This window comes from Hydra vulgaris, chromosome 08 (assembly GCF_038396675.1).
Source record: "Hydra vulgaris chromosome 08, alternate assembly HydraT2T_AEP".
Taxonomy (NCBI): Eukaryota; Metazoa; Cnidaria; class Hydrozoa; order Anthoathecata; family Hydridae; genus Hydra; species Hydra vulgaris.
In genome coordinates, this window is record NC_088927.1 from 66,389,728 (window position 1) to 66,404,112 (window position 14,385).

General features: G+C 25.6%; 1 protein-coding gene across 10 annotated transcripts in view; it reads left to right on the forward strand.

The window, feature by feature from the left end:
* LOC105844737 (uncharacterized) overlaps nt 1–14,385 on the forward strand; it is a 132,431-nt gene that overhangs the window by 47,292 nt on the left and 70,754 nt on the right. For 6 of the 10 annotated variants that reach the window (XR_010640310.1, XR_010640311.1, XR_010640309.1 and 3 more), the window contains 4 exons: nt 7,324–7,591; nt 10,768–11,973; nt 12,882–12,965; nt 13,164–13,397. Coding sequence is in view for 5 of the 10 variants with exons in the window: in XM_065804199.1 (XP_065660271.1) it covers nt 7,324–7,591; nt 10,768–11,973; nt 12,882–12,965; nt 13,164–13,397 (1,792 nt within the window). In the remaining 5 variants the exon portion in view is untranslated. The remainder of the gene's footprint in view (nt 1–7,323; nt 7,592–10,767; nt 11,974–12,881; nt 12,966–13,163; nt 13,398–14,385) is intronic. The other 4 variants (XR_010640313.1, XR_010640312.1, XM_065804202.1 and 1 more) reach the window with 1 other exon arrangement.

Here is a 14,385-nt window from a genome sequence, read left to right on the forward strand (position 1 = left end):
AATGCTGGAAACAATTGCAATAATTAACAACTTTAAATATAAAATATCAAAAGAAACTTAAAACATTTTCAAATTTAAAGCCTACCAAGCACATATATAACTTTACCATTCTCAATGAGGCCTTCATCTTGATTAGTAAGTTTTGTGTATCTTATATCACCTTCTTTGTAATTTACAAGAAAAGCCCTGTTAAGTACAAATGTATACCATTCAACAGAGACAGTTCTATTGAGAGACCAATGTACAACAGCAAACTTAGACATTATGAATACGAAGACTTACATAAATTTAAAGATTACAAATGAATACATATTTTTGAAAAAATTTTGAAGTAAATTATAAATTGTTATTAAATCTTATACCTCATTAGCAACGTGTATTATGTTAGTTTATAGATGTATATTAATAAGACTTTAAGTATTCAAAAATTGTAACAATATATAAGCAGTTAAGTATATTTTAACAGAAATTGCAACGGGAGGCAGTAGATTAAATGAAAATTATCTGATTCCAACCAGTACCATGCTTCTGAAATAATAACACTCTAATTGTTGCTGTGTAGAAAATTAAATAAAATGACCTAGGTAAATAAAAAAAACAAAACAGTAGTTATAGAAAATGTAAATATCAATTAAATATAATTAAAAAAAAATGCTCAAGAAATAACAATATTTTTAAGTCAGAAGTTTTTACAAAATTGACGAGCCGACATAAACTGTTGAAGATTACATAATTCTTTATCACAAATATAAACAGTTCACCTAAAAAAATTACAATTCACCAAAATAAAAATTACAGTTCACCAAAAAAATTATAGTTAACGAAAAAAAAATTGCAATTTACCAAATAAAGAACAAAAAAGAAACTCCAAAAAACAGCTCACAAAAAAAAAAATTACAATGTTACAAACAAATCATCATGCAAAGATAAAAAGCAATAATAATGCAAATAATATTATTGCACAAAGAATAATTATAGTAGAGTTAAAAAGGGCATAAATCAGGATAACTAACAACACAATCTTTAACCAAAAAAGCTTTTTATATAATTTGCTCTGCAAAAATTATAGATAGACATTCTGCATAAGTATACATAAAAACATGCTTAGCTGGTTTTTGGACTTGTTTTTAAAAATTTAACACGAGCAAAAACATTCATCTCAAACATAAAAAAATTTCGAATATGGTAAATGTTTTTGGCAATAGAAACTTTGTAATATTTTTGAATTTCAAAAATATGCTTACCTAAATAATGCTCAAAAAACAGTTTCTCACAATAAATTTCCCCCATAGATGAACACGTGAGAGAAGATGAAGTAATTGGTGCACATTATAAGACATATTCTCTCTACCATACAAACCAGGAAATTCGTAAACAAATCTATTAACTAATAACGCGGCTTCATTAATATTACTTTCAGATAATACCTTATTATTTAACATAAAAACAACATTAGATAAAAGAATAAAATGGTCAAAAAACTGCGGACGCAAAATATCACATAAAATAGCAGGACCGTAAAAACTAAAAAATTAAAAAACTCAACACCTTTCCAATGCTTTATTCAACTTAATGATCGTGGAGTCTGCCTTACATTGCTTGGCACACTAATTACAGATAAAAGATTATTTATAACAGTACAGTGTCTATGAATAGATAAAAATAGAACCAGAATGACAACTATCAAACCAGAAAGGAACCATAGCTTTTATAACACCAAGCTCTATACAGTGCAGATTATCAACAACTGTTCCATTTTCACAATCAAAATTAGGCACTCTTACTAATAATGAAATATCTAAAAACCCTTCAACCGCATTACCCCCAAAAAAAATCTGTATTGCTTCTACAATTCATACTAACATCAGAAAATGGGAAAAATGGGATCAGAAAAAGTCATACAAGACCCTCTGCCTTTTAGAACTTTTTCCACTCTAGAAGAACACCAATGGCAACCATTATAAAAATTAAATTGTCTGCGACAAAAAAACCAGAGCTCTTGCAATTGTATCACATGAAAAAATAGATACATGAAAAAAAAACACAAACATTATTAGATAAGAGTATACCAGAAGTGGATAGGTTAGTAAAAATATCAACAAAAAGAGATCAAAATAATTGTATGTTTAGTTTATTTAAACCCGAACAGAGACCAAAAAACAAAGTATTGGATGGATGCTAGCAAAGGCTGCAAGGACCACTTTGAACAGGAACTCCATCAGTATTAACAACAAGTCTAATTGTTGGTTGCCCAACTGTTAAGCTGTTTGTTTATGTTTAAAATATGAAAATAATTGCATTTCTTCTAAAGGTAGGGTAAAATATTTCAAACATTTTGTACACTGCATATTAAGACTTAAAGCAACTTCACAAACATCAAAAAAAAAAACTTTTTCATGTAATTTTTTTTCTTTCTTAAAAAACTTGAAAAACAAATATTTAGATGTTGGCAAAACACTGTGTGGCAATAATATACTTAAGGCTTAATAGCTAAGGCTTCATAGGACAAATTAAAATTCAAAACAAAAGTCGTTATGGGTAAACATGCATTAAAGACATTTATCTTTGAGCCAGGATACAGAGGTGGACTATCTGAACTTTCATTTTCTTCAAACTCATTATTAATTGTTTTATTTTCTGGTTTATCTAAATCAGATAAATGATCCATAAATTTATCATCAATAGAACCATTGTGTATATGTATATATATATATATATATATATATATATATATATATATATATATATATATATATATATATATATATATATATACATATACACATATATATATTAAGGGGTAAACAGACCAGTCGTTTACCTGTTGACCAGCCACGCACCCCTTCCTCATCTATTAGGCTGGCATAGATGCATTTATAATACATTGTTTCCAGTTTAGGATGTTGAATATTGGCTCTTCTTGACTAAATGCATGGGTTTTGCTTGTTTCTCTATTTTTATGACTAGGCAACTCATTCTATTATCTCCTAATGAAGGTACAGCTGTAAAACTCAGTTTTATGGTTCTGAGACCGGCTGGTATCAGGTTTCCTGAACTCTGTGGTAGATCTCAGAGAGGCTGCAAAAGGGCAAATCTGCTATTCCACCTCTCTTGTATGGTTCAGACTTTGTCACCTCACCTAAAAACAAAGCTGAACTGTTTGCTAAAAACTATTCATCAATATCATTTCTCGATTCCACTAGTTGCGTTCTGCCTGAGTTAGTTGTTAAACAGGTTGATCCATTGCTTGACATTCGTATCACTCTGGCATCTGTATCAAAAGGGATTTCCTACTTACACTCCTCTACAGCTTGTGGTCCAGACAACATACCTGTTATAGTCTTGCAAAAGTGTTCTCCGGAGCTGTCGTCTATACTTTCAAAACTATTTAACAAGTGCTTATCAGAGTCTTGTTTTCCAGCCTGCTGGAAAGCAGCATCTGTTATCCCTATTTTCAAAAATTCTGGAGAGCAATCTGACTCATCTAATTACCCTCCCATTAGTCTTCTTCCTATCATAAGCAAGGTTTTTGATTCTTTAATTAACAAACACTTAATTTCTCATCTTGAATCTAATAACTTACTTTCTGACCATCAATATGGATTTCAATCTTTTTGTTCTACAGCTGATTTGCTAATAGTAATAACCGATAAGTTTAATCATGCATTAGATAAAGGTGGAGAGGTTAAGGTGGAGAGGTCAAGGCCACCGCTCTTTACATTTCTAAAGCTTTTGATAAAGTTTGACATGCTGGTCTTCTCCATAAGCTTTCTTCTTACGGTGTATCTGGTAACATCTTTAATATTATTGAATCCTTCCTTCCTTCCAATCGTAGTATAAAAGTTGTCCTCAATGGACAGCACTTTTTTTGATATTCTGTTACTTCAGGGGTTCCTCAAGGTTCAATTCTTGGTCCTATACTCTTTTTAATTTAACATTAACGAACAGATGTTTTTACATCTAAGGTGGCATTGTTCGTTGATGATACTACCATTTATTCTTGTCATGATAAGAAGCCAACACTCTCTGATTGTTTGGAGAAGGCATTTGAGCTTGAAAAAAATCTTACTTCTGCTACAGCATGGGGCTCACAGTGGCTGGTGAACTTTAATTCAGATAAAACCCAATTTTTTTCAGCCAATCATTATCACAATAATTTAGATCTTCTTATATTTATGAACGGTAATGTACTCGATGAGTCTCCTACCCTTCACCTTTTAGGATTAACTCTTACTTCCTATCTTTCTTGCAAACCATATATCAAATCCATTTCAAAATTAGCATCTGCTAAGGTTGCATCTCTTTATCGAGCTCGACACTTTCTTACTCCGAATTCTATTCTCTATCTCTATAAATCTAAAATCCGGGCTTGTACGGAATATTTTTGCTATATCTGGGGCGGATCTTCTGATGATGCCCTTTCTCTTTTAGACAAGGTGCAAAAATGCATTGTAAACATAGTTGGACCTGCTCTTGCACCCAACCTCCAACCATTATCACATTGTTGTAATGTTGCTTCTCTTTCTCTTTTCTAAAAATACTATAATGGGCACTGCTCTAAGGAGCTAACGTCTCTTGTGCCATATACTAAAATTCATTCTTGTGTTACTCGTCATTCAATTGTGACTTTGTGACTGTCCCTAAATGCTCCAAAAACTCTTATTCCTATAGTTTTTTTCCTTGAACATCAGTTGTTTGGAATTCGTTACCTTCATCTTGCTTTCCTGATTCATATAATTTGCAATCTTTGATGTTGTCTCTCAATTGTTATCTTGATCTCCATTTTTTCTCTTCCAGTAACTTCCAACTCCAATAGTGGAAGTGAAGATGTTAATGTATATATATATGTATATACATATATATAATATATATATATATATATATATATATATATATATATATATATATATATATATAAATATATATATATATATAAATATATATATATATATATATAAATATATATTTATATAAATATAAATACATATATATATATATATATATATATATATATATATATATATATATATATATATATATATATATATATATATATATATATATAGACATTTATTTATATATGTAAATATATATAAAGTATGCTAGTGCATTCTACAAATAGAGCGCTCCATATTCTTAAAGGGAACTTGTTTTGTTCCTTTTTAATTAATATATGTATATATATATATATATATATATATATATATATATATATATATATATATATATATATATATATATATATATATATATATACATACATATATATGTATATATATATATATATATATGTTGTATATGTATATATATATATATATATATATATATATATATATATCCATATATATATATTGAAAAATAAATCATTATCTATTATGTTAAATATTCTGAAAAAAGAGGTTTGTAATAATAAATTTTTGTGAAATTATAAAGTTGAATATGTATTTGATTTAATAAAGTCAACATACTGAACAACATACCAGTGGTTTGGAAATTGAGTAGAACTTAAAGTAAAAGAAACTGAAACTATAGATACAAAAAAAAATGTTTACTTTATAACAAAAATTTGAAAAAATAATTTTAAGAAGTTATATCTGTCAAATTTCAAGAAAGTTATAAATATTAGCAAGAGTCAATATATCAATATTTAGTTATAAAACCAGCAGCATTTTTGATTATTAGAAAAACAGCGCTAATTTTTCATTAACATTTTAGATCAGTGGAAATAAAGTGACTTTTTTCAGTTAAACTTCAAGTGAAATTCCAGCGAAGTTGTAAAATTTGCGGAAAACCCAGCAAACTCTGTCAATTTCCAGTGATCTTTTACATTTCCAGTAAACTTTTATTGGAAGTTCCCATGGTTTTTTTGTAAGGGAAACTGCATGAAATTTAATATGACAAGTTGCTGATAGTCAGAATTGCCAATGATAAAGTTTTTATTAAACTTTACTAACAGTCGAAATAACTTGATATAGAACAAAAAATAACATGTATTTATCAAATCATATATAAATCATGTATTTAGACCATCTATTTGATATAAATTGTTAAAAAAATGTGTGGTCCTTATGTGTTACTTTTTAAATTTTGGGGAAGTTTATAAAATATTTTAGCGACATTTGTCGAAATATTTTTATAAAATAAGGGAATTAAACCATATTATATTACATTTACGATTTTTTTGGAGTAGATTTTGTTTAATTCATAAAAACAGATTTTAAATTTTGTAGACAGGAGTATATTGTTGCGTTGATAGCAAGGGTGTATTGATGTATTATACACATATATGTATATATATGTGTATATAACATATATGTTTATATATATATATTTACACACACACTAACACATGTATATATATATAAAATAAACGTATATATATGTATATGTATACATGTATATAAATATATATATATATATATACACACACACACACACATATATATAAAATAAACACACACACACACATATATATACATATATATATATATATATATATATATATATATATATATATATATATATATATATATATATATATATATATATATATATATATATATATATACATATATATATGTATATATATATACAAATATATATACATATATATATTTATATATATATATATGTATATATTTATATATATATATATATATATGTATTGTATTTATGTAAAATTTTTTTAACAAGAAACAAAATTGTTTATAAGATTAAAACAAGAAACAACTTTTTAAAACTGACAATTTTAAATTTCTGAAAAATATTTGTCCTTTAGTTGTTTTTCACCTTTTTGCAAATATTTTTTTATAACAAGTAACTACAACAGCTTCTTTCGAGTATTCTTTTAATCTTTTATCATAGTTGATCAAGTTTCATTTGATTTAAACTTTTTAATAAGTAAATCATCTAGTCCTTTTTTTGACCTTTATCAGTGTTTGAAATATATGGTGACATAGTGTATGTGGTGATGCCAGACAAATAAAGTTGAGCTTTTAAGCTTTTTGCTTAGGTTATATAACAATAAAATACAAATTATGAATTATGTATTTCTCAAAACTTAACAGCCTTCTTTTTCAGAAGAAGTAGAAACAGAAAGTTTTAAAGAAATAAAAATAACTAAAGATAAAAATTTGTTTTATAGTTTATTTTGTTAACACAGTTTTTAGCTAGTTGCAACTAAGGATCCATAAGAATATATGAATTCATTAAGATCTGATTTTTGTATATCCTCAGTGATAATAAATCCTCCATCTACTTAAAATAAAAATAAAAATTTATTTAAAATTGTTTGATAAATGTAATACTTTTTAATTTTTTTAGGTGTTTTTACTGTGTATTTGACTGCAGGAAACAAAATAAACTCTGTTAACACTTCTATTGAGATTGCTGTTTTGTCAGAAATTAACAGTATAAAATTGTATGCTGAAAACAATCAACTGCAAAATAGCAGTTATAACACAAGTGTGACCATATTGAATGGCACTGATGTGCATTTGATACTTGATTTTGGTGATGGAACCCCTGTTTTAAGTTTAACAAATATTAATGCCACTGGTATAAATGGTTTTACCTACACTATTTTACACATGTAAGTTTTTTATTTATTTAACTTCCTAATGTCCAGTTAACCACTATATTTGAGGAGTTTTCTCTCTTTCCCCCTCCCACTTTTTCCCTTTCCCCCTCCCCCTGAATTGTTGTTATGCCCTTCTGTCAACCTTTTAACTCCAAAGCACGAATTTCGGTTATATTTGATTACATATATAATATTGCTAAAATTATTATAGAATTTTTTAAATTTGTGATTCTTATTGTCATGAATAAGTCAATAAAACATATAATATCTCTTTTAAAAGTCCACTGAACTTTTTAGTACTTTTTGTGGCCACCTTTAGCCAGTTTTGGGGTCCTAACACAATTAGGCATAGACAATAGACAATCAAACTTTGACATAGGACTTTAATTTTTTCATTATGGAACCTCACCTAAACAAAAACTTATCTGTTTCAATGGCTAAGCTAAAAATCTAAAAAAAAAATTATGTTATGTAAATCAGATTTCAATGGTCTTTTTTAAACATTGAGTTCTTTAGTGCACACAGCAAATAGGCCATCTACTTAGTATGATGGTTAGCCCTACATTTTCTATTTATTCTAAACATTGACATCATTGGTGCAATAACAACAACAACAACAACAACAACAACAATAATAAATAACAACCACAACAACAACAACAACAACAAATAATAATAATAATATTAATAATGATAATAATCATAATAATAATAACAATAATAATAATAGTAATAATAATAATATTAACAATAATAATAATATTATCTATAATATTATAAATAATAAAATGATAATATCTTTATTAAGAACAAAAATAAATAATTGATTGACAAGGAAGGAGTCACTTATGCAGAAACCTTATCAAAGGGGTGACAGCAATTATATTAATAACATTATTTTTAAAAAGAATAACAATAATAATAACTTTATTAATTATTAAAGCAAAAATAACAGCAAAAATAAAAGTATTTACTTTCCAATAGTATTATAGTTACTTCCCAACGTTGTTATAGTTACTTCCCAACGTTGTTATAGTTACTTCCCAATAGTATTATAGTTACTTCCCATCGTTGTCTTCTTTGGTGCACACAGCAAATAGGCCATTCACTTAGTGTAATGATTATACTACATGTTTTCCATTTCTTGGGCTCCTCTTTAACAGACAAATTAATAATTTTGCAGCTTCTTTATAATAATTTTTTTTGGTATTTGGCATAGTTAGCCTATTTATTGAAACATCTTTAGCTTTAAGACTCCTATGGGATTATAGAAAGATATATATAATTGGATTGCAGAAATATTTATTATTAATGTGAGTGTTAGTTTAAATCAGCTGTTAATGTTATCATTAAATTACAAAGTTTCTTGGTAGAACTAAATTGTTATTATGTGGCACAACCTACTCTTTGATTTCTATAAATGATTTAAACTTATTTACTTTATGATCAATTTTAGGAGAGTTTTGAGAAACAGTGCATTTTTAAACCCAGCAAAAAATGATACTTAAGTTGAATCAGTACTATATATACTAATGCTGAAATTAGTTTCTTTATGATCAAATTTTTGTCCCTATATTTATAGGGACAAAATTATCATCCCTATATATATAGGTATTAATTATCAATTTTTTTTTTTCCTTTTTTTCTATTTTTCTTTTGAAACTTAAAGTTTTAATATTTCATCTTTCACAGCAACTGCTATATATTTATCTGGTTTTAATTCCACTTTTGAGAGTTGCAAATCGGGCAATATTATTTTCTTACTTCTTATTTGGACCGGTTTTTTATAGCATAATCTTTCTAATTTGCAGAACTAATATCAAAATGTTATCCATTGTTTGTAGGAATGTACCTTAAATAGGTGAATCTTAAATGAGTAATATTTTTTTGATTTTTACATGTAGACTTTGCCAGATTTCTCCATTTTTTCTTTGCTTGCATGGAGTATTTTATTCCAAAATGATTTTAAATCATTTTGGAATAAAATACTCTTTGCAAGCAGAAAAAAAAAGAGTATTTTATTCCAAAATGATTTCAGTTTTTGTTGTTAATTTTACAGCTAATTTAAATTTTGAAATATACAAAATTAAAGACAACTGCAAATTGATGTTTTAGTAATAATAGGAACATTGTGTTATTTAACAACAGCAATGTACTTCAGTTCGGTATATGTTGTTGTGAGTTATGAAAAATTATGCATTTAGTTATGTCAAACATAAATAAAAGTAGAGTACTGGGATATTTAATTTGTTATATTTCAATATGAATATCCAAAGCATTAGATTTAAATTAATAATGAAAAAATAGTTGGTATAAATTAAAAAACAGAACAGTAGTAAAAGATATTTATATATATATATATATATATATATATATATATATATATATATATATATATATATATATATATATATATATATATATATGTACATACATATGTATGTATACCAATATATATATATATATATATATATATATATATATATATATATATGTATATATATATATATATATATATATTTATATATATATATATATATATACATATATATATATTATATATATATATATATATATATTATATATATATATATATATATATATATATATATATATATATATATATATATATATATATATATGTACATACATATGTATGTATACCAATATATATATATATATATATATATATATATATATATATATATATATATGTATATATATATATATATATATATATTTTTATATATATATTTATATATATACATATATATATATATATTTACATATATATATATATACATATATATATATATTATTTATATATACATACACACAACACACACACATATATATATATATATATATATATATATATATATATATATATATATATATATATATATATATGTATATATACACACACACACGCATATATATTTATATATATACACACACACACACACACACACACACACACACACACACACACACACACACACACACACACACACACATATATATATATATATATATATATACACACACACATATATATATATGTATATATATATGCAACCCTCAGAATTAGGAAAAATGAGGTTGACAATTTTTTATGCATATGTGTATTTATATATATATAAATACACATATGCATATATATTTATAAAAATAAATACTCATTTTAGGTATTCTGTGTGTGACATTTATACAATTATTGCTTATGTATCAAATGTTCTTGTTACAAGTAGTGGAGTGTTCAATGCAACATTCATTAGTTCAAAAAAAGTTGTAGTTTTTTGCATATTATCTAATTTAAATGTTATAACAACACCTATTGTTTCTTTAAATGGGTATGCTGAGTTATCTCTCACTAAAAATTTAGTATTAAACATATTCCAAGATGTTGGATCATATAGGAATTATTCAATTGATTGGGGGGATGGTACTTATTCATATAATAATCAATCAGTGTTGAATTTAAATGGTTATTTTCCTGTTATATTTCAAGTGCAGCATATGTTTGAAAAGGAAAGCATGTATAATGTTTCCATAACATGTAACAATGCCTTACAAAGACTTAGTTATGTTGTTCAAGTTCAGGTAAAGAGTTGTTCTGTGCCTTATGTCAGTTTTTATTATGGAACAGCTTTAAATCCAGTGACTGTTTTTCGAAATTATGATAAAGATTTTATAGGTTTTATTGAAAAAGTTGATGTATCTTGTCAAAGTAAAACTTCGACTTTTGAATGGAACCTTACAAGTTCCACTTTAAAGTCTATAATAAGCCGACAAAAAGGTATAGAATTTCAGCAAAAAGTTATTTATACAATTGTAAAAGGTTCACTTGATGTCGGTTTTTATATATTGTCATTGCAATATACCTATGGAGAAACTTCTACTGTTTATTCAGCATATGTTAATGTTTTATTTTCTCCATTAATAATGGATATTGAGAGTGGATTTTTTAATTCTATTGCATATAAAAAGAAAAATGGTAATGAAAGTTTTCACCAAAATTTTACTATTAGTGCAGAAAATAGTAATGATCCAGATGATCCAACCGTTGGAATTCAGGGTATTACTTTTAAGTGGAGATGTAAAGTCGCTACAAATTTTTCTGATGCCCAAGTTGTTATGGCAAATTTCACATCTTTGAATTTGACTTTTCGTGGTGATACATGTTTTAATGAAACCTGGGTGAATCTTTCTTCTACTAGTCCAAATGTTAGTTTTAGTACGCAGCAGTTCTTGGAAGGAATTAATTACCACTTCGAAGTCTGTGGAACAAAATACGCAGGCAAAGATATATACTCAAAGGATCAATACAAAATAAGTTGCTTCATTCAACAATTTTTAATTCTTGCAGGAAGTGCTCCAACTATAACCTTAAAGTAAGTCTTTTTTAAAATTTAAAAATAAGTTGTTTAAATTTTTTCTACGGATAAATAGTAACATAATATATAGTAATAGTAATAACAAAAAATATTATCCTTTTAGACTGCACTGATTCTTCTAAAAGTTAAACTACATTACATATACATGTAGATTAAATTGTGTACAATCATTAAGTGACACAAGATACTTAAGAGTAACAATTAAATGCAGAAAATAGTTTATACTTTTTAGTTACTGTTAATGTTTACCTTGAAAATTAAAAAAATTAGGTTAAATGTATGTGAATGTTGACAAATTATAGAAGGAGAACCAACATTACAAAAAACTAACCATTATGATAAAACCTCAAACTTATATGCTGCCCACTATTGAATTATTGTAATGTGAAAGTGTCCAACATAATTATTCAAATCTGTTCAAAATTCAACTCAATTCTATTCTATATGAGAAGCCTTACTACTCGATTCAATTTTACATAAGGACTCAAGTATTTACTCAAATCTTTTCTATTAAAAGTATAAAAATTTATTTTTATTGACATTTTAATTTTTTTGTTTTTTTGCACACCTGAAAGCACCTTACTGGATTTATTGTTCTTATTTCCCTGGATATATATACTATAATATATATATATATATATATATATATATATATATATATATATATATATATATATATATATATATATATATATAAATTAGTAAAAAACACTCATCTAACTTTTTTCTCCTTATATATATATATACATACAGTTTTTTTATTTGTAAAGTGTTTTTATACCTGCTGATCACAATAAACAGAAAACAATAATTGGTGTTTGCAGTTGATAAGTAAACATACAGGTACAATGAAGTATTAATTTGTGTATGTTTTTTTTTTTATCCTAAACAAAAATTCAATTTAGGTGCATATCAAACTGTGAAACTAAATTAAATTTTCAAGAGCGTGTAATATATTCATTTGTCTGTGAAGACTGTGGCTCCAGAAGGTCAATATTACTACTTACTTTTTATGTGAATACAATAATAAGTAAAGATAAATAAGTTTAAATAGCAATAATAACACAATTTCTACAATTTTATTATTTATTAATACATAATTAAACTTCTTTTTATTGTTTTAGATTTCAACTATTCAAATTGACATTGTATTATTAGTAAGATATTGTTTATAATTTGTATCTTAGATTAGTTGCAAAATGGATTATCAAAAGTGATGCTTCTACAGAGCCTCTAACAGATAATGATACAAGAACTGGATTTTCTACTCCTAGTCTTGTAATTAAAAGAGATATTTTGCTTGAAACTAAAAACTACACATTTAACTTAATAGTTGGTTATGCTGACTCTATAAATAGTGCAAAGTTTGAGTTTACAAAGACTGCTTGTTCTAAGCCAGCTGGAGGAGTTTGTTTTGTAAAGTAAGTTAGTAATATATTTGTTGTATTAAAATAGTTTATTATTATTTTGTTTTCTAGTTATGGTTAAAGTGTTTTGATGCTTTAATTAGATAATAAATAAATATTAATATTTTAATTTTCCTCTCCTAACCAAAACCCTATTCTTGTTTATCCTCTGCTAATGTGTATGAAAATTACATTTTCATTCATGCATGGTGTATGCTAATGTGTATGAAAATTACATTTTCATTCACTGCATTCAGCACCTATTTTTGAAAAGCTTCTTAGGCAAAGAAAAAATTTGAAAAATAGCATACATTGCAAAAGTGTATATGCAAAGTTTTTGAAACCAAAACAACTTAATATTTTATTAAATTGTAACAAATGTTACCATAGTTACTACAGTGTACATTAGGATGATGAAAAAATAGCGTTCAAAATTGAAAATTTTAGAAAATCAAAAACCAAAGTTACTTATCCTGTTCTACCACTTTAATTACCACATTAATTAACATAAATTTTTTTCGTTTGTTTTTGTTCATTGGAAGTGCTACTTGTTTTTCAAATATTGAGAATCAACTAAACCTTTTGTTATTTTAACAGGTTAACATGTTATTATGTTACACAAAGTGGCCACTGATCATGGAAATTATGGAAATGCCATGAAATTTTATTTGGTCATGAAAAAAGTAATGGAATTTCTAAATTTTCATTGAAAGTCATAGAAAATTCATGAAACTTTTTAAAATTATCTTTATTTTTTCTACAATTGATACTTTCAAGATATTTGCAAAGAAAAATTAGTATATCTAGTCTAAGACCTTTTTAAAAATAATATTGTTGTGCAAGTTATTGATCATTTCATTGTAATCAGTCAGGTCAGATTGTCCTTTTTAAAAGAATTAATTTAGAAGTTTAAATTTTAGTATTTATTCAAAATAAAGTTAAATAATTAATCAAAATGCTTTTATAAATTTGGTTTAAGTTTGAATCTGATTTGAATCTGATT